This window comes from Neopsephotus bourkii, unplaced genomic scaffold, assembly GCF_033783945.1.
Source record: "Neopsephotus bourkii isolate Nb327-2 ecotype Australia unplaced genomic scaffold, CSIRO-AGI_Nbou_v1 NB_1154, whole genome shotgun sequence".
Taxonomy (NCBI): Eukaryota; Metazoa; Chordata; class Aves; order Psittaciformes; family Psittacidae; genus Neopsephotus; species Neopsephotus bourkii.
This window is the reverse complement of record NW_026901640.1, coordinates 2,647,836-2,672,151: the sequence shown is the minus strand read 5'-3', so window position 1 is coordinate 2,672,151 and position 24,316 is coordinate 2,647,836. Positions and strand designations below refer to the sequence as shown.

The 24,316-nt window shown below is 43.4% G+C and overlaps 2 protein-coding genes and 2 long non-coding RNA genes across 7 annotated transcripts in view; 3 read left to right on the top strand and 1 right to left on the bottom strand.

Moving 5' to 3' along the window:
• Positions 1-3,829, top strand: part of LOC133217735 (uncharacterized) — a 42,318-nt gene extending 38,489 nt beyond the window's left edge. For 2 of the 4 annotated variants that reach the window (XR_009726944.1, XR_009726943.1), the window contains one exon: positions 138-1,968. This is a non-coding gene — a long non-coding RNA (uncharacterized LOC133217735). Of the gene's footprint in view, positions 1-137; positions 1,969-3,742 lie in introns of those variants that run through there. The other 2 variants (XR_009726945.1, XR_009726946.1) reach the window with 2 other exon arrangements.
• Positions 3,830-5,216: 1,387 nt separating this feature from the next.
• SLC13A2 (solute carrier family 13 member 2) lies at positions 5,217-16,981 on the bottom strand. The gene is made up of 12 exons (XM_061363450.1): positions 16,769-16,981; positions 13,534-13,662; positions 13,070-13,206; positions 11,825-12,051; positions 10,974-11,154; positions 10,634-10,756; positions 9,480-9,701; positions 9,286-9,383; positions 8,700-8,821; positions 7,762-7,923; positions 6,690-6,827; positions 5,217-6,064 (listed from the first exon to the last, which is right to left on the bottom strand). The coding sequence occupies exons 1-12, from the start codon at positions 16,868-16,870 to the stop codon at positions 5,933-5,935; spliced, it is 1,773 nt and encodes a 590-aa protein (XP_061219434.1). The 5' UTR covers positions 16,871-16,981; the 3' UTR covers positions 5,217-5,932.
• On the top strand, positions 9,641-18,526 carry LOC133217746 (uncharacterized). The gene is made up of 3 exons (XR_009726952.1): positions 9,641-9,754; positions 11,903-12,064; positions 18,419-18,526. It is a non-coding gene; the product is annotated as an uncharacterized LOC133217746 (long non-coding RNA).
• Positions 18,527-18,585: 59 nt separating this feature from the next.
• Positions 18,586-23,912, top strand: SLC46A1 (solute carrier family 46 member 1). The gene is made up of 6 exons (XM_061363251.1): positions 18,586-18,614; positions 19,377-19,701; positions 19,804-20,656; positions 21,125-21,208; positions 22,158-22,314; positions 22,834-23,912. The coding sequence occupies exons 1-6, from the start codon at positions 18,586-18,588 to the stop codon at positions 22,907-22,909; spliced, it is 1,524 nt and encodes a 507-aa protein (XP_061219235.1). The 3' UTR covers positions 22,910-23,912.
• Positions 23,913-24,316: the final 404 nt, after the last annotated feature.

The window sequence follows — 24,316 nt, the reverse complement described above, 5'->3', positions numbered from 1 at the left end:
GAGGAAGCTAAAGATGTCAGTCCCCTCCCCTTTCCCCATCAGTTGTCTCCTATTTCTGAGATACAGGTGTGTGGTTACAGTGTAAACACACCAAAGAGTTTTCTAGGCTAATGAAGTGCATGGTTTTAACCTGACAGTATCTGTGCCAAAATAGAGAAAGAGAGAAAATCCCTGCACTTCCACACAACATGTGGGGAGAAAGACTGTTGTGTCTGGAGCCAGGATGGCAGCCAGCACCCGTCCCTCTGGCAGCTACGCTTTGCTGAATGCATTTCAGAGGTTTGGTTTTGTCTTGTGCACACATCATGTTTTCTGTCCACTGTCGGAGCATCTTAAATGAAGACATAATGGATGACTGTGACAGAGGAGTTTGGTTTCTCTGGGCCATTCTCTGCTCTTTTGTGACTATGCAGAAGGACTTGTGTGCTCACTGTGGTTGTTGCCTTTTGCCACTAATTAGAGGAAGAACTGCTCTGGCTTCATCCCTAAGCTTGCAAGTCTCTCAAAGTCATGATGATGTCACTATTTTTTATGTAGCCTGGATTATAAAGATGTAACACTAAAGGAATGACAGTGATTATTTCACATTGGCTGGGTGGTATCTTCTGAGACTACGATTTCTTTAGTACCAATTGTAACTCTAGATACCACAACACCACTTGCTTAGGTTCAAGGAGAAAAGAAAAAGCACAGGTGTGAGGAAGTTGCATTGTACAACTGTGTTATCTGCAATGCAGGCAAGTGATTTATGATTGCATGTTTCATGGAGCTGGAATGATATTGCCAGAGGTAAGAATAAAGAGGAAAATTCAACCTCCCTTCGGGTGACAGACATCTTAAAAAATAAAGAGGATCCTTTTGAATTTTCTGGCAAGTCTCATCAGGAGAGTCCTACAGCAAAAAGGGAAACGTGTCTTTCCCTTTGCAGGCACTACAACTGCCCCAGAACAACCACTACTCACTGTGTAAGATCCCTTTGATAGGCAACCAGGGAAACTGCTGCTGCAGCCGCTAACTGTACCCAGGCTGCGTTCCCTTTCTGCTAGTGCACACAACTTGCTCTTCTGACATTGTGCAATTCCACAGTAATACAGACATTAGTTTCATGGACAACTCTGACCATTTTTGCTTTATAGAAAGAAATCAGCTCTGTAATCAGCAGAATTGATGACATTTGGTGTCCTATGGTTTTCCTTTCCTTCCAAAGCATGGAAAGCCCCAGGTCCCAGGGGCAGGTATTGGGAAAACTTGAAATCGTTCTACTTCTCATTGACTGGCCAAGGATCAAGGGAAATGAGATTGCTGGGTTGGCAAGAGAACCTCAACACCAACCTGAAGTTGCTTGAATAGTATAAACTTGAAGCAGTATGAAGTTTTGATGTTTTCGTTGATAGTATTTAGAGCACAGTATCATCTAACAGCAATCACAACTAGAGCTTTAGCAAGAGAGATGTCTTACACAAGCACAAAAGGTCTGAGCCTTCAAGCAGTTGCTTCTAGTCTGATCTAAATCATGTCTAATGAGACAGAAGTGTTGAACCCCTGAATTAACCGCTCTGTTCCTTCTCTGTTTTCAAGCTTGTGCTTTGTTGCTTTGGGGTTTTCTCTTTTTGCCAATTTGAATCAATTACATTAATTTTGCAGCTCTCCTGTCCTGCACTGCCTTTCAAAAGTGTTCCTCTTGTTCTGTGACTTTCCCTTTAGCTATTTAAAAGTGTTTTCCAAGGAAGATCAACACCAGCCTGGGTGCTTGGCCTTGTTTTGGGAACCTTGGGCATGCCCTGGTGCAGTGCCTGCAGCCACTAGATGGCACAGGGCGAGGGACTCTACACCATGAATAGCAACCTGACGTTTTCAGTCTGTTAAGTATGATTAAAGGATAAATAATATTAAATGTTTCTTTAATAGGAGAAAATGCACAGCATTGACAGTAGTGATTAAGTTGTATTAAACAGTTGTTATTCTGGACACCAGGTGATTAGTACATTCAAACCACTTCATTTCCAGACTTTGGCACTTGGTCATTACTAACTCCAGTCGTAAAGTTCAGTGAATCAAGTTGTAAATAGTTTTATTGGTTCCGTGTTGGAAAAAAATGGAGGGTTGTGAAATTCCTTGATGTTTTCAAGTTACGTATTTCCTAAGCCCTTTTATGTCTATTTTCTGTTCTCTATTTAGTTATTCATCATTGCAGAAACGATAAACTCTGTTTCTGCCTTTGCATACACTAAACCCAACATGGTAACTGAGAGCAGAGAGTTGTGTTCCTGAACAAATATGCCAAATGGAGAGAGCTGCACTTTTACACTAATATCATAGAATCGTAGAATAGTTAGGCTTGGAAAGGAGCTTAAAACCAGCTAGTCCCAACCCCCTGCCCCTGGACACACTGCTGACTGCATGCCATCATTACCTAAGGGAGGAATTGCCTTCAAGCATGAGAGGGGAGCTGCTCTTACAGCTCTGGGGGAAAGGCCCAGATTTACATACGTGCTGATGGCTGCTAGATAAAACACTGGACCTTCACGTCTCTGTTGGTTTGTCTTTTGTTTTCTGAAATATCTGTCATCTGTTTGAGAGTTATTTTATGTCTATTATATGAGAAAGTTTCCTTCAAAGCAGTTTTTTTTGTTTTGTTTAATGAAAGCCTAGGAATTAAGTTGTAAGATCTAGATATATTTCAAGGTGTCAGTGCTCTACAACAAGGCTTCCTTAAAGTTCATTTTAATACCTTTTAAGTGACTGGAAGCAAGTTTTTGGTTTCTCCAAACCAAGTTGAGGATTAGCTTTAACCTGTTTTGGCTTGAAAATTGACTGTTAAGTCTGTTTATGATTCCAGTGCTTGCTGAAGTGACCCTTGCATCACTTAAATGCCACTTTACAAATTGCTGGTAAGATGTTTATGATGAAGTGCCTTTCTCACTCGTAAGCTATTTTCATTGTTGTCTTAGCCTGCTTAACATCAAGCTGGATTTCTGTGGGGCCATAGGTTGTAGAAATGCATATGTTTTACTGGGCTAAATCCTTGACATTCTCTTAGGTGTACATGTATGTGCCTGTAGAACGTGTGTGTGTGTGTGTGCGTGTGTGTGTGCGTGTGTCTGGGCAAGGCAAGGCAAGACAGCACCATAACTGCAGGGAAAATGGAGGAGGTGACTGCGAGTCACCCACTTACTCACTGGCATATACTGTGGGAAACCTGTATTTTGTGGTTTTGAAGAGCACTTGCTTTTTAGACAAGGCAGGCAAGGAGGTAGACAGCCCCTTCTCATTAACAAATTTATCACTTACAGCTCCTATGTAAAACCAACTGAGTGTCAACCCCAAAATGAAGAGCTGCATTGGAAATCACACCTAAGTACAGCAGGTGCTGAGCTGGCAGTTTCACAGAAGATTGTGAAATTTGATCACACAATGGGAAATAGAGCCACTCCTTGAGGGCAATATCTGGAAACATAATGGGGAACCACCCTTCAAAGGTGATCTGTGTAATAATGGGGCTTAGAAACACTTTCTACCTGCTTTGCTTACAAAATGATGAACGTTTTTAATAGTGTTACTGGGTTTTGCACAAGCACACTATATTTAGCTGCACCTCAACTACTCCTGTGCTCAGACACACCCAGGGCAATAAACTGCCCAGTGCATACTTGCTACTACCATCACTTCAAGGTGGGAACTATTAATGAAATTGTCCGTTCTGCTTATACCCTGACATTATTGTTGACTTCTCTGTCTCCAGATTACAGCTTTTCACCCCTATTCTTCTAGGAGCTGAGCATCTGTACATCCCCCTTGTGTAACTTTCACTGCAGCCCTTTTCTAGGGCTAACCTTGATATACATGCTAATGAACATGGAACACCCAGTGTTATTGCATTGGCCCCATGACACTCTGTGCTACTTGATGTCTCTCTTCTTTCTTCTTGAGGTTGCCATAAAGATTGCACCTGTGCTCCTGCATGTAGTTATGCACACCACAGCCTCTGAATAATGTAGACTAATAGAAAAGACTTCAAAGAATCATAACACACTTTTAAAGGGCTGGAAGGAGAGGCTGATGGGATATGTTATAAGAATGCTCCATTTCCTGCTTAGCTAAGCAGTAATTTAGAAGGACATGTAAACTCTGGGCATGTGTTTCAAAGAAAACAAAAAGCAAACAAAAGCTATGCACAGTGCCCTGATGCTGTAGACAAAGAGCAAAGAAGGGAGAGGCTTCCAGCAAATCATCTGCTTGAGTTTGTCATTTTTGGGTGCTCAGACACAGGGTGAGCAGGGTAATGAAAATATTTAGACAGATTTATTTTATTTGATAGAGGTAAATGCAAAGGGAAAGAAGGTGAGTGAGTGGTTTAGCAGTGGCCTGAGCAAGTCATTATGTGATTGAAATCAATTACCCAGGAGCTCATTAGCAAAAGAGAATAAATGCCTTTCCTTCGTGCTGTGGATAGTTTATTGGATCCCTATCACATGTCAAATCAAACACTATCTTTCAAAGCCACTGAAGGATTAATACCAAACTGTTCTTTCTGAGTAGGTGATTTTTCTGAGCAATGAAGCCATGAATGCAAAGGGAATCAGTGAGCAGCAGATACAAGAGCTGTCTTGACGGTTGGAACTGGAAATAAACTACTGCAGGTCAGTGAATTCTAACATCTCATAAATCACATGTACACTGCACTCTGTCCTTGTCACCTCATAATTACCATAGAGAAAGAAGAAAGATTCTGAAGAGCATGCATGCTATTTCAGAGTGAAAATCACACATGTTCACTCTCATTGAACCTGCAGGGTTCAAGTGGGACTTCAGAAATGCAGTAGACTTTGGGCAGGCAACAACAAAACAAAGCATTTAGTGCAGAGTTCAAGGGCACCTATTATATAACTGGTGTGTCTGAGCCCATTTATGGCACTAAGTGCTTGATTTAACAAAGTGTCTTTGGATATTCTAGTATCTTTGTCAGTTCCAGCAGAATAGGATTAAATATTTAACAGTATTAGAGGCTTTTGTAAAGGAAGATCTTGGGTTTGAGATCCCAAGAAAATTGTACTCTTAATAATGAAGTAATGATTACTTTAACAATAAGAGTAAATCAATTATGTTAACTTCTCTGATGATTTAAAGATATTTTAAGTAAGCCCACACACAAGCAGCTGACACATGGAAGACAGAAGCACTGATATATAATGGGAAAATTCTCCATAACACAGGGGTACATAAAAAAATCTTTAATTCAATCATGTATATTTTAGGACACAGGGATTCTCTCCTTCTCAAAAGAATATTGCTCTTATTATCATGACCTCACAAGCTGTAATCTTACATAAATAACAATGGGAGAGACATTCTAGGAATAAAATAGTCTTTTACATTCATAAGTGGACTGCAAATAAATACGTTTCAAAGTGATAGAGTGGGCTGACAATATGGGACTTGTCTGTAATCATACAGCACATGTCTTGCTGGAAATGCCCACAGAGAATTTAACAGTCATGTACATCTTGGACACATACACAGCAGATCGTGTCAACACATACTCATCAGGATCAGGAGACCAGCAATGTAGAGTCTCTTCTTTCTATACACACCTCTCTTCTTTCTCGCTGCAGATTTCACATTCTGCAGGAGGAGCTGGAAAAGCAGTGTAGCACTTGGGGAAAATCTACCCTTGCAGAGACAGAAAACCTGAAGATACCTGGGACAGTTGGAAAGCCAAAGGTTACCTTTTCTGGGGTAACGAAATTGCCAGCTAAACAGCACTGTTAGGCAATTTTATTGCTGTTATCAACAGAGTGATTTTGCTTGTAGGTGGCTTGTCCTTTTCCAGGCCTGTCTCTTAACCAGTGCCTTGGCAAAACACATATAGATGATAGTCTTGCTCTTGCTGCAGTTCCAACAGAAACTGTTGTTGCTTTCTTGCCTCTTCGTATTATGGGCATGTACCTGTCTTATTTGCCCAAGATGGGAAAGTTTGCAGTTGGAACAAAGATGAAGCCCAGGTGTTGATGGCTAGATTTATCATCAGAACTCCTAGAATGTTGAGTACAAACCCAGATTTGGCCTGGAATTATAAAAGACAAAGGTTACAAGTTGAACTGAGCTCTTTTTAATTCCTTGATGATTAGGGTTTTGTGTATGGTTAGGTTTTATCTTTGACCTTTTTTACAAGACCATCAGAACTCCATCCATTTACACCAAAGTTGATTTTCTTCACAAATATAATTTGTATTAGGGAAAAATAAGTTTCCACTGGATAAAACTATAAGTTCTGAAATCCTTTTAATCCACTTTTGTGGGACTTTCTCTTCTGACCTGATGTTTGTCTCTAATGTTACTTTGGACTTCTTCTTGGATCAATCATAGGTTAGAAAAGTTATCAAGAGACATGGTATCCTTGTCAGTCTTTCCCTAATATAGTGAGAAAGGGCATCAGGGCAGCCTAGTGACATGGGCTGGGCTTTCCCCTTGTACCTGCAGGACTGTCCAGGTGGTTGGACTCTCACATCTCTATGATCCACCTTTGGCTTTTTCAATCAGTTAGACATTGCCATTTCTCATTGACAGCAACATCTTACTGGAACATCTTCAAGAGGCCTTGCCTGTTCTTTAAATCTCAAGGGCATCTTTATGAGTGCTGCTATTCTTTATAATGATGAAAATTCTGAAAAGAAGGTTCTTTCACTCACCATATCTATCACTTTCAGGTGTCCATATGAGAAGACAATAGCATTAGCAGGTGTGGCCACTGGGAGCATGAATGCCAACGATGCAGAAAGTGTACAGGGCAGCATGACATAGAGTGGATTGAGGCAGATTGCTTCAGCCTGTGCATGGAGGGAGAGCAAATATGATGGTTTTGATAGACAAACCCACATAGAAATCTTTTGGCAGAGACTGTATTTGTTATGTCAGAAACCTCATTCTTTTACAAACACTGCAGCCACTGAAATGTTGGTTCTGCTTTAGCAAATTCCAGCCAATGCCTGTATGCAGCAAATGCAAGAAGTGATTTTGTGGTCAGTGCTTTGTGTTCCTGATGGTGGAATCTGATCACTCCTGCAGTATAAATTAATAATGGTTGTACTCCACTCTAAAAGCAGGAAAAATGTTGCTTCAAACTGGTTAAGAAGAAAACTCTGTTATCAGAGGAAACAGGGTAGCTCAAGCTCTGAAGGTGACTGGTTTAGGGGTTAGCTGGAGACTGTGGCCTATGCAAACAGATCTTGGTGGAGCTTATTGCAGTTTCTGTCTGGAACCAGCTTTTCGTGCTGCAGAACTATGTCTACCCCAGCAACAGGAATCTCCTGTGGAAATGCAAAAATCTGAATTAGGTCATGGAGCCTGACTAATGCTATCACCTTCAGAGGCTTCTGGAAGGCCAGTGGTCGGAGTGAAATACAGTAATGGAATGTTGCAGGGAAGCAAATGCTGCTGCTGGTGCTGTCTCTATGCAGAACAAATAGGAAAAAACAAGTACAGCTGGCAGTGACCTCATGAGGTTGTTTAGGCCAGAAGGCAAAGTCTAATATGCCAATGAATTTAATCCCTTTATTTTTCAGCAGCAATGGTTTTAGAAAGGTTGAACTAAGCACAGTGTGTGCGAGTATATATGCATGCACATACATATATGTAGATTATATCAGATACACAAACAAGTGCTTGGCTGTGTTAGCCAGTTATTTATAATTGAGCAGATATATGCTTGGGAAAGAGTTGAAAGCTATTCTTATAAGAGTGTTTTGAAATGCTGGAACTTACCATTGAAGCCAGAATAGGGAGGAAGAGGGTGGTGGTGGCCACATTGCTGGCACACTCAGTGAAAGTGGCAATAAGGAGACACAACAGGAGAACAATAGCTGGTTGAGGGATTTGCTGCAGAGGACTCAGTTTGCTTCCTAACCATGAGGACAGCTGAGACTCCTGTAACAGAGGAAAGAGGTCTGTCAGGATAGTCGGCTGGAGAAGAAATAGCCACATCACAGTCCAGTTACATTTCTCATATTGATTCTACCTTCCCTTCTTATAGGGCTCTCATGCAAACTGCTTTCTATAGAACAAGTAAAAGGTAATGCTCATAGATACAATTATTTGGTAGGCTAAATAACAATAAACATGCTTTTCCTTCCAAAGAATTTGAAATAAGAAAAAGATACTGCATTATAGTATGTTATTCATGGCAAATAATTATTTCTCTGGTCAGGTCATTATTACACATGATCAATATTCAGGGCTTTTTGTTTCAATCTAAACATTTTTATCTGCTTCTGAAGGTTCTCCAGCTAGCTCTGCATTTGTCTTCTAATTTAATTTAAATCCTATTTCCATAAGTAGTTAGTTTGAAATAGTTTGGAGACCCATCCTGGGCACATCATCTCCTCATTCTTCCCACATCAGTTAAGGTTTATTTAATAAAACCTTCAATGTGTTGGGGTAGTTTCTTAATCATCCACTCTTCTAGAAGCACAGTTAATGTGCTGCCTGGATTGGTAGTACCATCCCAGTTGCACAAGCAACAATAAGGATTTGTTCTCCTCACAGGATTCCTCCTAAGGCAGTCTGTCCTACTGCCACTAGCTGGGGAGATGCATGTTTAGTGCTACCAGCATGCCCTCTTGTGTTCTGGGAGAGCACTCATGGAAAGCAAGATGGAAAACACCCAGGAAGACACAAATACCAGGTAAGCAGAGGAGTGTTACCTCACTGCCTTTGGCTAAGGCAAAGCCACCTCCCAGCAGAAACACAATGTTCCATGGCATTTTCTGGTGAACCACTTTCCAGTCCAGGAGAGCTGGGGGTGCTTGGATCCTTGGCTTGCTGCCTAAAAGCCAGAAAGACTTTGTAAGCCATTGTTGCATCCTCCAGAGAAAAGAGAACTTCCCGGAGGGAGGTGAGTTTAGTTTGAATATCAGGGAACACTTCTGCCAGCAAGATTCAAGTAGACTGAAATTATCTCTTAAAGCCATCATCAACAAAGATTTAAAACTTGACTTGCAAAAATACTTATGAGTGATGTGTAGCTGCTCCAAAAGGCATGATAGAGTGAAGGTAAGAGGGAGGGAAAAGTATGGCAACATATCTGGTAAGTAATGTATTCTCTCCTGAAGACTCCAGCAGCTTTTACAGATGTGTATACTAGTGTCCAGAACATTGCTGGGGTAAGTGTTTCCTACTTAGTTAAATTACAAAACCAGAGAACTTTCATGAGCTATGTGCCTTGCCTATCCTAAAGCATTACAGCTATGCAGGAAGAGCAGTTTGAATTCTTGTTTCATGTCAACATACCCGTTTGGTCATTGTCTCTGAAACTGATTGACATGTCAGAAGGGATGATGAACAACAGAACCGAGATGAAGATGGCAACTGTAGCATCAGTGACATAGCTGCAAGAGGTCAGGCAGATATTCAGTTCAGCTCTGTTCTCATTTCCATTAAATCTAGCTTACTTTATTCCAAGTGAGGAGGAGAAGGGGTTATACCTCGTATCATTTTTGTTGAACAGAACTGTTGCCCAGCCTGGGATGAAGCCAGGATCTCTTGTAAACCAGAGCACTACCAGTAGTACAAAGAGGACCAAAACTGCTATTTCTGCAAATTTCATTGGGCCCAGTTTCTTGCTCTCTTCCTTGATAATGTCATAGGCCTGTTGCTCCTTTGCCTTTGCAGAGGCATTTGTAGCACACCCAAAGTTCTCATGAAAACTAGAAGAAAATGGACAAGAAATATCAGAGAAATTTGCCAGATATCCTTAGAGGTAAGAATCCAAATGTTATACATGGTCATATTGTCTTTTAGATAGAAGTATTTATATATGCATATAGAAATCATATATATTATCATCACATCAGCAGCCACAGGTGTTGGATAGTAACTGCATTGTACTGTGTATTACCAAGATGACCAGAGAGGAGCTTCCTGCCCCTAAAAACTCATCCTCTACAGACAGGCAGGGATGCTATACGGACACATGGGAAATAATGGCAATGTTGGTGTGTGAGTGACAAGACTACATGATCACCAGGAAGTAAACAGTTGCCAAGCTTTTTAAAATTATGGAAAAGGAGAGTTTTAAAAGTGGAATTTCCAGCTGAAACTGGTGGTATTATATATTTCAGGTATTACAGCACTCTTTCAGTTTAAAAGAGAGGACGATGGGGATAATGCAAAAGTGATACGCTAAGTATTAAAGTAGTAGACAGTGCAAGCTGGTGGTATGGGGTGGTTACCAGTGGGAATGACACAGTCCTGATCCCCTAGGTCTGGAGCAACTCTTGTCACAAAGGTATTTACCAAGTGTAAGTAGAAATTAAATTCCTGGTTTGAAGCACAACAGTCTTTCAGGACCTGAAAGCAATGCTGCAGAACAGGTTGTATGCAGTTATAACTTCATGTTTTCATCTACCAAGTGTACTTAGCAGGGGTTTGATCAGATTCCTCAGAGGCAAAGTTACAGTATTTTAATAGATACTTAGTATGCTGCTCTGGTAGTGTCTGTTGTATGTGAGGACTTGTCACTTGCTGTCTGAATTTCAAGCATAAGCTCACCACTAAAAGCATCACTTGTGTTCCAACATGTAACGAATACTTGATAACAGGCTTGTCAGCTGTAATACAGTGTGTAAAGGGTACTTACTTAAAGCCCAAGTACAGTATCAGCAGCCAAATCCACGTCAAAGCCAGTAACAAGATCATGGTGGGGAAGGCAAAGGAGAACCAAGAGGCAAAGTTGATGATATGGCCATTTTCAGGAAAGAGCCTGTGGAATGCAGATGGCTGTTAGCATCCAAAACTCTGCACTCTTTTGTATTTAATGGTTCAAAAAAGCAGAGGTACTGAGACCCACTAAGGAAGACAAGCTGACTTCCCAGAAAGTTACTAAATGGGTATTTTTCTTCTCTGTGTTGGCTGGAAGTCAGCTGTGGCAGAATGATGCACTTTAATGGGTATGTAACCCCAAATTCAGCCAGACTTACTCATCAACTTGTCCTTGCAGTATCAGATTTGGTGTTGTCCCAGTTAGAGTTGCAATCCCTCCAATACTGGCTGAGTAACAAATAGAGAGAGACATTCCCTTGCTGAGTTTCTTGTGTTTCTCCTCTAGCAAATTTTCATTTCTCTTTTTATCTTCCTCGATTGTCAGGGCATAACTATTACCTAGGTCCCAAGACAAGAACAAAAGTGTTACAGGTGCTAGATTGGGTAGGAAAAGATCTTGTGCCTGCATAATACAGTATTTCAAGGCTAAGACACAATAGACAAAGAATTCCAGGAGAGGAGTTGGACTGAAGAGAACTTGTTCTGTACCAGCACCTCACTCCTGGCACTGAGATTTGCATTTTGAGTGGTCTCAAAGAGGGGAAGAAGGCAAGACAGCTGGTAAAGAGAGATTGTTGTATGATTGCATACCTTTGGATTAGAAAGATCATTTTAATCTCTACCCTTCTGGCATGAAATTTTCCCTTAGGAATTTCCTCTTATCTGATAAGTTACACAGTAGATAACAATTGAACTAATATAATCACAGAGTGAAATATCAAACCTAATATAAAGGCTTCTGGTAAGTGAGAATTTGCACATTTTGCTGTTTCATTGATTAATTATCATATTTTCATCTTTTCAATCTGTTTGTAACTTCAGCAAGTCAGTAGATCTTAACATGCTTTTGTCTGGTTCGTGGAAGAGCCTCATAAATGCCATTGGATGCAGTCAGAATGCTTTGGGTACATTCTTCTTTCAGAATTTACTAACAACTCTAATGACAGTGAAGAAGGCCTCAGGTCATCCTCCGTTACCCCAAAGAGAAAACCACCCATAACCCACTCACCTTTTCCCTCTGTTCCTTTGGAGCTACCTGGCTTAGTTGACTCTTCCTGCAGTTCAAAGGCTTTATTGATCTTTTCAGATGTTTGGCCAGGTGAATTAAACCCTGCTTCTGACTTGTGCAACTGCTCCAGCACTGCTTGTGCTATTGGGACCATCATGGCAGTGGTGGCAGTATTGCTGATCCACATGGACAGGAAAGCAGTCACAACCATGAAGCCCATGAGAAGTCTGACGTGAAAAGGTTTGGAAAAGTCAGTTCAGAACTCAGCTCTGTGATGCCCTTTCTTCATTCTAAAGCTTTGCTGACAAAGCTTTTGGTCTGGAAACTGCTTAGTAACTCACACCTAGTGCTTCCTCCTACCCTGGTCTGCTCTGGGAATGGCACAGGAAGATTTCCGTTTCAGCCAGTTATGTTTTTACATTCTTAGCACTAGGAAAGGGGAAGCTGGGAGCTTGAAGCAGTTTATCCAGTCAGTGTCCTGCTTATTCTACATGATTCTGAAGAAGACATTCCACCTAAACAACACATTAATGTATTATGTATTTCGAAGAGAAAAGCTGAATTTGATCCCAAGTGGCAATCAGTTTAAGCCGTAAGGAAGATGATCTCTCTTTTTTTTTTTTTTTTTGGCATTTTATCCCCTCTATTATTTAAGATTTTCTTCATATAAAATTCTAATCCATGTTTCAGTATTACTCTGTTATTTGTCTCAAAATTATTCTTTAGATGAGATGTAGATTAGATATCAGATGAAAAGGGCTTTATCTTGTATGTGTTTTTATTCTATTGCTTTGTAATTTCCTTCACTATTCCCTCTTTTTATGATCTGAGACAAATTAAACAGAGCCATGAAGCCTCTGCATAACTTAAACATCTAGGCTGGTAAACGTTTGTTGTTTTCAAAACAAGCATCCCCTTATTTCCTCTTCTCTCTCAGTTAGAGTATGTTTTTGTGTTTCAGCTGGAGTCTTTCCTGACTGTCTAAAGCTGTGCTTCTGGCCAAGCCTAGCAGCACCCTTGTCTTTCTGGCACTGACTTGTTGCTATTTCTCCACCTAAAGCCATTTGGCATTCCAGAAAGACACACCAGGTCTGTAACATCAAAGCATCCTCATTTGCAAGGTCTGCTCAGGCACTAACTCACTTGGACTGTAGAAAAGCATTTGTGGGGTACAATTTGCAGATTCACATGGGAGACGACGGGCAGCTAATGCCATAAAGTCCTTTATCCCACAGTGTTACTCACAGGGCTGGTCTCACACCAGTGATAAGCAAGACCCGGAGAGCAACACGCTTGTGTAGGTGCCAGTGCTCAATAGCGATGGCCATCAGCAGTCCCCCAATGAAAAGCATATTGCTGTCCTTCAGGTACTCCCGGCACACCTGTAACATGGAACAAGGGAGAGAAAACAGTGACAAGGACCCAAGAAAGAAGGTGTCTTCTGAGGGAGGATCTCGTTCTGGAGACATTAGCATGGAGTAACTATGGATTGCATCTCAACGGTGGATTTGCTTTGATTCAGATTAGCAGCTCCACCAAGAGTTCACTCTAGGCTCATGCAAGTCCTATCCTATGGAGAGGACAGATGACTGCTGTGTACCAGTACTGCCATTTGCTCTTCTTTGCTCTGAAAATCACCTTAGAAATAAACCCCAAACAAGCTGACCAACAAGCACACAGGCAAACATGTATAGAGTATGATTTCTTACTGCTGTTGAATCCATGATATTCATCAATGGGAAGAGCAGGACAGGGAGGAGAGCTGTGACAGCCAACGGCAGTGCTTCCGTGCACCAAAACAGTGCCATCACTATGATAACATAACCACATTGGGCCTCCTGACAGAAGAAGAGTACATGCAATCAGAACAGACTGTACATCTTACTTAAGCTTTGAGAAAGCAACAGCCCATAATTATATTCATTGCCTGATAAAGGGGTTAGAGAAAATGTTATTCTCTGTCTTTCCCTCTTATCTATCCTCCTACCTATGCAGATCGTAATCAACTGACAAGCAATTCAACAACCTTGTGAGGAAAAGATGGGGGCCTCTGATGGGGAAAACAGAGAACCATAGGAAAAGAAACAAATTGATGACTTTGAACCCTTCATGATAAGGATTGGCAGTCCCTGCACAGGCTTCAGGATTTTGCTGATGGAGGTGCAGAAACACGTACTGAGCCAGCCAAGGTTTCCCCACCTATTTCTCCACGTGTTTCAGGCATGGCTCAGGTGAACCCCAACTCATTTCAACAGCCTGGATTCCTTGTACCTTAAATACCTTTATCTGTTCTTCACTGGACTTTTAGCTTAGTACAGACTTTGAAAGGCTCACTGACAAACCAGTCACAGAGCAGTTTCAGCTTCCATTGACTCTATCTTGTTTCTTTGAAGGAGGTATGATCCCTTATTTTATATTCCTCTTTCTGAGAAAACACTTTTAATTCTTTGGAGAACCACTCCAAGATTTATATACAAATATTTAACTTGGTCCCTATACACTAGATAACTTGTCACAACAGGTTTTCACATAGATGGGCTGATGAAGAGAGTAAGGAAAAGCTAACACTGCTGGTTACAGTGTCTTCCTCATTTTGCAACAGGCCCAATAATAAGTACCTGCAGATCCAAAGGAAGAAAACAGTGGTTGTGTGGGCTTAGATTAAGGGTGGACATGAATGAATGAATGAAATTCATATGAAATTGATCTCACCTGAATGAAAATGTAGTGATGCTAACTAAGGAAACCATTAATGAAGAGATGGACGTTGTAATGGTGAGATTACAGAGGATTAAACTGAGGAGCTAAGATAATGCCTGCCTGCAGGATCAAACTTGTGATGCTTTAGAACATGCTGAGGACTTCTGGACATAGCCTGGAAGTTATGGAGCTGGTGAAGGGAAAGGATGAACGGGGGGGGTGAGAAGTCTGGAGGAAAGGTAAATTACCAAAGCTGCAGGGTTGGAGAAGTAAACCTGAAAGAGATTCATGAAGAGATTACAAGATACCTTTCTGAGCCTTATTTTTGAATGACAGCATTCAAAACCTTAACTACACATCCCATCAAACACTTAAAGCAATTTTCAATGTTGATGATCCTTTTTTCTCCCTTTTTTTGTCATAATAGACACCAGTGGATGTCTTTTGAGAGACCCTGGCAGGGCTTTGGAACATATATTGTAGGCCCAGTGCTATTCTCCTCAGCCTGCTGTGCACAGGCTCCCAGTAGAAGCTGGAACAAGGCTTTTCACATGACCAGTTATCCTGTAAGGACATTTCTCTGTCATTAGACAAAACCTTGAGCATTGTTTGCTCTCATTTGTAATAGTTTAGTGCCCAAAGCTGTCATTATAGCACAGGTTAATAGCTCGACAGAAGAGAAAAATGTGACATTCCATTCTGTAGGTTGTGTGCTCACAACCCCTCCTGCTGAGGCACCAGCTTTTCCTGCTTAACATACCACGATGCACAACCCCAGCACAAGAAACCTTCTTACAGATAGCAAAGGGAAAAGTCCAGGACAGTTTGAATTTATTGTGTTATAAGTGACTACCTAGAAACCAAAGAGAGTCATTTTGAAAGAGGAACTGAACCAAAACATTCCATAGGCAATACAAAGGACTTACTATATGGTAACAATGACTCCAGCAAGTAAGTTTGAGCTGGTGGCCTCAGGACAAAGAAAACCCATCTCTCTCTTTCTGGCTACTTAAAACTGTTCTGAGCCAGATCTCTTTAACTTCAGGAACCCTTTTGGCTGTGGAATGTTAACTAGCAAAATAAGATTCTTTTTCCTGTTTTTTCTTCTTAGTAAAGGTTTAAGTGATACTTTAAGCTATTTTCTTTGCATAGCATGGGAGTAAGAGGGCACTCCTCATCCGTTACCACATTTCTCCTCAAGCCAGTGCCATGCTCTCATTCTTGCTTGCAATCCATAGCTCCAGAGTCTTGGATAACATAGCTCCAAAAAGACTGCTGTGAGGAGGAAAGGACTTTGGGACAGGCTGCATGAAAAGACAAGGAAGAACTACGGGAGTGAGGATGGAGCCTGGCAAAGGAGACTAGAAACTGGGAGTCAGCAGGGATTTGAGGGCAAGCAGAGACCGAAGGAAAGAGCTGGGAGTTGACATCCAAAGAGCAGTGACAAGAGAGGTAGATTGAGACTTACGAATGCTGGGACTGCAATAAAAGACCTGAAAAGTAGAGATTAGATCTGTCTGCATGAAGAGATTGGGAGGCTGAGAAGTAAGTCAGAGCACTGGCAGTCTGCCTGCTCAGCATGCTGCGTTTGAGTGATCAGTGCCTCAGAAATACCTCAACAAATGCTACAGGGATTTGGAGTTAAGGAAGGAATTCTAGGCAAAGTGTCTTCTGAAGGTGGACAATTTCAGTTTCAAATCACTATTTGGGAAGATTCTTATAGGAATATGCTAAAGAAAGAGTGAAATATTTATTGCTTCATCCTCATGTATCAGAGTGCCTTGTTCTTCTGAGCAAGGAAAACGCCTCTTCTATCTGGCAGTGACAACAAGGGAAAAAAATGAAAGGCAGAAAGAAAATATGGACTGCATTCCTTCAGGAAATCAGAAGGGGAATTAAAAATTGAGCCTTAAATTGTGTCTTAGGTTCACACGTATGAGCTTCAGCACAGAAAGTCCTTTGCAACATCAGGCAGAAGCAAAGCAAAAGCCACAAAATCACTTGTCACTGAGCATTCTTCTAGAACATGCTATCACAGATGTATCTGTTCATCCATCTACATCCCATGGCTTCTATATTCCCTCACTACCAGTAGTCAAAGGAGTCTGCTCAGCAAACAAAAAAAGATCTTCAAGCCATAAATGAAGCGTCTCTGCAGAAGGATCTCTATGTTCTCCTCAGCTCTGTCATTTAAAAGGAACAACTCTAAGGAGAGATTTGGAGGTCAAATTCAAGTGGTCTTACCTTGGTAGGGACAGCCAGAGGCAAGGGAAGAAACAAGAGGGGTATAAGCACCACAAGCAGGTATTTCCTGCAGGCCAGGATAATCTGCAAGGAGCGAGGCATGGTGCTGGAGCTGGCCCAGTGCTGAAGGACCCGAGCTCTGCTGCTGGAGGCTATATAAACACTTGGGAATATTAACCATTGACCTCAGGACATTGGGTGTTGTTTTTGGAACTGTAATCGGAGAAAGAAAGAAAGAAGAGAACAAAGAAGGGAGGAGACAGCAGAAAAGTGTCAGACCAGGTACTTTCTTCAAACAATCTTCCTGATAACTGATAAATCCAGCAGAGAATTAACTCCTTGTGGACCAAGTAGGTTTACTAACAGCATCCTGAAATGACCTACGCTGTTTAATAGAACACAAATGTCTTGTCTAATGCCTTCTTAGAGTAGGTACTGTTATTCCTCCTATAAAAAGAGAAACTGCTTCTTCTTAATAGCTTGAAGATCTGCAATACTCAAGGTGTAGAGCTTAGAAAGGTCAAGCAGCATTATATACGCATCACTGTATTCACTGAGAAGTTCTTTGGGTAGCAAAACCCACTAGAGCAGAGCTTCCAGCACCAGATGCCACATCAAGTCCCCATGGAGAAAGTGACTCACAGTCCTCCCCACGTGAGAGCAGGAGCACCCATCTTTGTGTAATACAGCCCTCATGACGATCCCTCTTTCTTCTACTCATAAGAGCAACATGGGAAATAGTAAGGTTTGGTCAGAACTCAGTTCCTCCCACCTGGCAGCCCAGTAGGTTATAAGTCAGGCTTAGGGCCAGAGAGGGAACCCTAACTCTGATGTAGCCTGTTGTATCTCAGTGGATTGAGAAAGACTTGGCCAGAGTGCATCACTTTGTAGATACCAGGCTGAGGATTCTTAACCTTGCTCTTGCAGGTCTATAGACACTGCTTTGGTAGCCTGCAGTGTCCTGGGCAGGAAGGCGAGTGCTCAATGACCAGCAGTTCTTAGTCATTTAACAAGAAACTCTCCAAATCCAAGCAGTGAATTCCTTGGTTCTGTGAATATGCTGGAGTGGAACTAAACTTTCCAGTCCCAAAGGGGGTGTCTTGCTAATGTCACTTTGATGTCTTTGTTTGGGAGATCAAGCAAGTACATACTTCAGATAATGATGATAACATTTCCGTTTTATTGGGATAAATTGTCTCAGCTCTGTTTATAGCTTATTCAAGCAGAGAGAGAGGAGCACAGACATTAGGTCATCTGATGTCAACACCACAAAGAGCTTCTGCTCTTTCCCTCTCTCACCCCTTTTCTGCCAGGGCTTGTGATTGAAAACCAGTGAGGTTTCAGCTGCCAACTCACAGCTCTCTTGCAAACTTGATATAGGCATATTACTCACAAGAAACAGCATCATGTAACTTAACTGCCAGTCCTGAGCGTTAGCACTTCACCCTTGGTACAAAAAGGAATGAGAAAGCACTTTCAAATGAATTATATTCATATTTTTGCTTCTATTTAATGTTTAACTAGTGGCTGGAAAGGTGCAGTGACAAAATCAGCCAATGGCAAAGTAATTGTTCTACTTCATACTCTTATGTCCTAAGTTTGCAATGAAAATCTAAACTGGCACCTTCTTTTCACATCTCTCTTATGAAGGTTGGCCTCCAGCTGCAGCACGGCCAAGGGGGAGTAAGTAACGATGTGGAATGGTTCCTGCCTGTTCCTCAGGAGCAGCGCATCCACAGGGATTGTCCCCACTGGAAGGTGAGTCCTGTTGGTTGCACAGATGCTATAACCAGGCTCTGCAAGTGTGTTACTGCACAATGACTGGTTTACGTGTTCAGGGGGATTGGTCAGAGCTTCACTTGTAGCCCATTAACACTCCCTCAGTGGTGTCAAAGGACTGACATCAATTTGCATTAACTTGGAACCACTCCAGTTTATGTAAACGGGTTAATCTGACACTGAATTGGGTCCTTGGAATTAAAATCCAACTTGGTCTTTCCTTCCTGATCTGCTCTTCCAGTCAGACCAAGCCCACCAGGGAACCAAGCAGCACAGCCAAAACCTCTATGTTGCAGCTCTAAGTTATTTTGTCCTTTCAAAACAAGTATTTTCTAATGTGCTGTGAATCAATAGGATGATTACACATTGCAAACCACAACAGTTGAAAGATCCTAGTGCATTTATGGAATCCTAGAACGGTCTGGGTTGGGAGGGACCTTAAAGGTCATCCAGCTCCAACCCCTGCCACAGGCAGGGACACCTTCCACTAGAGCAGCTTGCTCTAAGCCTCTATGTTCAGAACACTGCCAGGGATGGGGCAGCCACAGCTCCTCCGGGCACCCTGTGCCAGCGCCTCAGCACCCTCACAGCGAAAAACTGACTCCTTTAAAACATTGATTATAACTTTTCCTTTGCAGAGAAGAGAAACAAAACAGGGTTTGAGTTGGAATTCCTTTACCCATCGATCAACAACCCCGCCGGCGTTGAAACCCTTGTACACAGCAGGGATGCAAGCGCGTTGAAAGCCTTGCGCACCGCAGGGATGCAAGCGCCAGCCCCGGCGCCTGCTCTCACTGCAGCTCACACAGATCCCTCCCTCGCTCTGCAGGAGGAAGCGCTGCGATCCCCTTGTCGGTTCCCGGTGGGGCGGAGCGGAGCGGAGCCTCCTGTCCCGAGCGGAGCGCGCTGCCCCGCTCCCCGCCGCCATGGCCACGCCGCCGCAGCCGCCGACCCCCTCCCGCCGCTGCCCCCCGCCGCTGCCCGCTGCCGAGCCGCTCCTCTTCTTGGCCACCCTGTCCCTCGGCTTGCAGGGCCCGCTCGCCACGCAGTACCTCTGGGACCGGCTGGGCGCCGAGCGCGGCTACAGCGGCCCTAACGCCACCGGCCCCGCCGGCTGCGGGAACGGCAGCGCGGCCACCGACCCCCTGCGCCAGGTGGGAGAACAAAGAAGGGCGTATGTGTGTGTATGGGTGGGGGGCTTGGGGGTGCTGATGGGATGCTGCTGGCCCTGGATCTCCTGCGCCTGTCTCTTGCAGGAGGTGGAAGTGCTGGTTTCCCGTTGGAACCTCTGCATCAACCTGGGAGGCTTCTTCGTTGGTGTCTTCTCCGTGACTCTCTTCGGACCATGGAGCGACAGCGTAGGCCGTCGTCCTGCGCTCATCCTCCCCGCGCTGGGTATGGCCTTGCAAGCGGCCATCTATCTCCTCGTCATGTACCTCCAGCTGCACGTTGCCTACTTTCTCCTTGGCCGTGTTTTGAGTGGCCTCATGGGAGACTACAACCTGATCCTGGCCAGTTGCTTCGCCTATGTGGCCGACACCAGCGATAAACACGCACGTACGTTCCGCGTGGCTGTGCTGGAGGCGTGCCTGGGCACTGCGGGCATGCTGGCCAGCATTGGCGGTGCCCAGTGGCGCAAGGCCCAAGGCTACATCAACCCCTTCTGGCTCGTGCTCGCTGCCAGTCTTGCTGCCACTCTCTACGCTGCTTTCTGTCTCCAGGAGTCGGTGAAGCAGCAGAAACCAGCCAAGCTCTTCACACTCAGTCACTACAAGGCTGTCTACAAGCTGTACACGGCCCCAGAGAACATAAGCTCCAGGAGGAAGCTCGCTCTTTACACCCTGGCTTTCTTTCTTCTTGTCACAGTACATTTTGGAGCCAAAGACCTCTTTGTTTTGTATGAACTTGGCTCCCCTCTCTGCTGGGCTGCTGACCTCATTGGGTACGGCTCAGCCGCCACTTACCTGGCTTACCTGAGCAGCCTGGGGGGCCTGCGCCTGCTGCAGCTGTGCCTTGAAGACACTTGGGTGGCAGAGATAGGATTGATCTCCAACATTTCTGGACTGGTTGTGATTTCTCTTGCTGCTACGACACCACTGATGTTTACAGGTGATGCCTCTATCTCAGGCTCTTAGCTTAGAGATGCCAGGAGATGTTTCTGGTAGTTTCAAGCTCATAGAATCATAGAATGGTTTGGGTTGGAAAGGACCTTAAGATCACCAAGTTCCAACCCCCCCTGCCATGGGCAAGGGACACTTCACACTAAACCATGTCACCCAAGGCTCTGTCCAACCTGGCCTTGAACAGCCCGTGTACTGAAAACTGGGGCTTCATAACAGCAAAGGTATCCTAACACTGAAGCTGAAAGTGCAACCATATCATTCCTAGAATATTAAGTTTCCCATAAGCTGTATTACACTGCAGACATAGACTAAAGTGCATTATCAGATGCAGGAGGGTGAGTTTGGTCTAAATATAGCAGAGAGAAACTCTCTGGAGCTATTGATTTCTGGGATTGACTTTGGAGACTTTATTTTTCAGCTGAGCTTTCCCTAATGTGTTGTGTCTTGCTCACAGGTTATGGGATTCTGTTCCTTTCCATGGCAGCCACTCCAGTCATCAGAGCCAAGCTCTCCAAGTTGGTCAGCGAGACAGAGCAGGGTAAGGAGTTAGTATGCTTAAGCCAGATCCTGAAACACTGGCTTCTTGAACAGTGAAACCAAACTGCTTTGGGAGGTTAGGACTTCCCTGGCTCCTTTGGACTCCTGTGCTCCCCCATTCACCCTCAGGCCCATGGTAGCACCGATTCAGATGCTACATTTCAAGATAAGGACAAGGGAAGAAAAGCAAGATGGAAAGTATTGCATTCAGTCTCAGGAACAGTTTGTTCATCCTATTTGTTTCCAAACTTTTACAGGGAGCAAGAGTTAAAATGGATTATACAATGAGCAGAAAGTAGAGATTCCCTGACCAGAGCTTCTTTCTGTAGATCAGTAACAGTGGGAGGAAACCCAGTGTTGTTGAAGGGTTATATCATTGACCATGGGGAAAGATCATGGATAACCCATCGGAGGAGCGTATTTGCCTTCCAGTAATTTATTTGTAGAGCTTGCACTTGCTCTTAACACTGCACTGGAATGACTCCGCAGGTAGACAGAGGGAGGAGGTGACTTTGCACAATTTGTATTTCTTATATTATAATGAAGGTGGCACATACTTGATACCACATTTATGATGGTAAGTCTATAAAGTGCAGTCTTCTGCTGTACTTAATGTTCAACAGGCGATAAGATGGGCTTGGTGTAAACAAATCCACAGAGCCCTGTCTTGAAGCTTCATGATGAAGCTGATAGCTAATATCCCTGGTCAGCCCCAGTGATACAAACTGTGGAAGTCACAGAAACTGAACTTGACAAGTTTGAACTTGCCAAGCCACTGTGGTATGCCTGCTCTCTGCTCTCAGCTCTTCTTACCTACCCCACATGATACCCAGATGCCATGGGAAGTGCAAAGCTTCACTAAGATTGACAGAATCCCACTGAAGGTGATGTGTTAAAGGCATTTGTAGGCAGGGCTCTCTCACCATTAACCTCTTCCATATGTTTTTCAGGTGCTCTCTTTGCTTCTGTTGCCTGTGTGGAAGCGCTGTGTTCACTTGTGGCTACAGGAGTCTTCAACTCTCTCTACCCTGCCAGCTTGCACTTCATGAGGGGATTCCCATTTCTTTTTGGGGCTATAATCCTCCTTGTTCCAGCAGCTATTATTGGGTAATTTACTTCAAATGCCTAAACTTTGCCTTAGGACCTGTGAAGTGTAATACAAAAGATACCGTTTACTTTGCATAGAGGCTCACAGTTTTTAAGGTGTATTTTAAGCTATGCTTGTGAGAGGGTGTTTAGTGCCCCAGTTAGGCAGAGGAGTGGGTCCGTTTCTTCTTGCATCTGAATATTAGTGATAGGATCCATGATGCATCCTGAGTAACGTAGCTGCTGGTGTTAAAAGCACTTCAAAGTCTTGAATTTGAAAGTCCTTCTTTATGGGAGAGATGGAGCTCTCTTAGTGGCCTCTCTGTCTGGGGTTTCTTTAATCAAAGCAAAAGTTGTGTCATGATAGAAAATAAATCCCCTGGTACGTCCTGGGACAGAGAATGTGTTGGGATTTGCAGTAAAAGTGCAGCAGCTCCTGGAAGGATCATTTTGTTCTGTTCCTTTGAAACTTTAAAGCTCAGTTCATTCAGCAACATGCCAGTGTGCCTCCATAGGCTCTGACTGTTCTTTCTTTCTTAGGTGGATAGAAATCTGGGACTCAAACCCCGACTACAGTCACTTCTCAGATGCTTCCCTGTCCCCTGCAGATGGCTGAGAAGCAGCTTAGCAACAAGGACTTGGCCGGCTCAGCAGTGCCCATCTGAAGACTGCTCTTTATACTTGCCTTGAAGGACAGATCAGCATGGGAGGGACACCCTGCTTGTCCTTGCTAATCTTTAAATGCGAGATAGTTGGTAATTGTGGCTCAGACTGCCAGTAAGAACTTGACCTGCAGATGTCAATGCCGCCTCCTCACTGTTGCGTTGGCTCATCTGGCAGAGAAAACCCAAGAGACCTAGAAGCCAAAGAGTAAAAGCTGTTGTTGGCCATTTGCAAGGCTGGTTAGTGGTTTGGGGTTTGGTGAGGAGGAAAGGTTCATGCTTTTAGTGGTGAGAGAAGACTGAATTCTGTTTTAATTGCCAAACATGTGCCCCTCCGAGTACTACAGAGGGATGAGCTGGTGTAGGGACAGGATGAGTGTCTTTGGAGGTAATTTGTTTTTGTTGTGTGGGCGTACTTTTGTGTCATTGACCTCAATTCTGCTGCCCTTCCCAGGATATGTTGATGCCAGCAAGTAAACCCCATGTTCGTAGTTGTTCTTTTCGAAGCATTAACTGTATTGCCTCAATCCTGTTCTCTTAAAACTGCCATAAACCAGCAGTTCTGTATACTCTGCATTGCACACATGGTTGAGATACATGCAATCATGTCTTTACTGTGTAGTTGCTTAGTAGGCATGTTACTTTCAGGAGTAAAACCTCCACTGTCTTCTATGGTTCTTAGAGCTCTTCACATAATTTGGCCTTGCCTCACTCTCTGCTTGTCTCCATTATTTTCCTGCTGCTTCATTTATTGAAGCCTCTGCAGTAAAGCAGCAGCAGCAGGAAGTCACCTGCAGTGTGGAGAGGGAACATGTGAGAGTCCAGAACCAGGAAAAATGCAGGTTTGGGACTTGCAAGCAGCCAAAGCTTGCTGTTCCTGAGCACTGGAGTAAAGCAAGTGGGAGTGCTTAGTCTGTGACCTGTCCTTCAACATGCAGTAAATATGAAATGCTTACATACAGCTTTGTTCCCTGTTCCTTGGGAGCTTGTGGTAAAAGGAGGAGGTGGAGAAGAAGGGAGTTGTAAGAACTTGGTGTTATGCCACTTGCTTTGTGCAGTTATGGCTGTGGACATAGGCAGGAGTTATGTGTCAGATTAACGGGCTAAGCTCAGAATCAACCTCCCCAAGGAACAGGGCATGCTGTGAGTGCTGTGTTAGATGTTTGTAGCTGAACTGATTGTGAAGTTAAGTATTCTCTACCATGGACACCAGTGCTAGCAAGTGCAGTGAAATGGAACTCTTGCACTGCCTCTGCTTTCCTGTTTGTGTCAGGGCGTTTGCAAAGGAGAAATTCAATAGGAACTATTGTGCTCTATTACAAAAATTACCCCAAAGTTTTTCTAGGCTCTCCTCCAAGAAC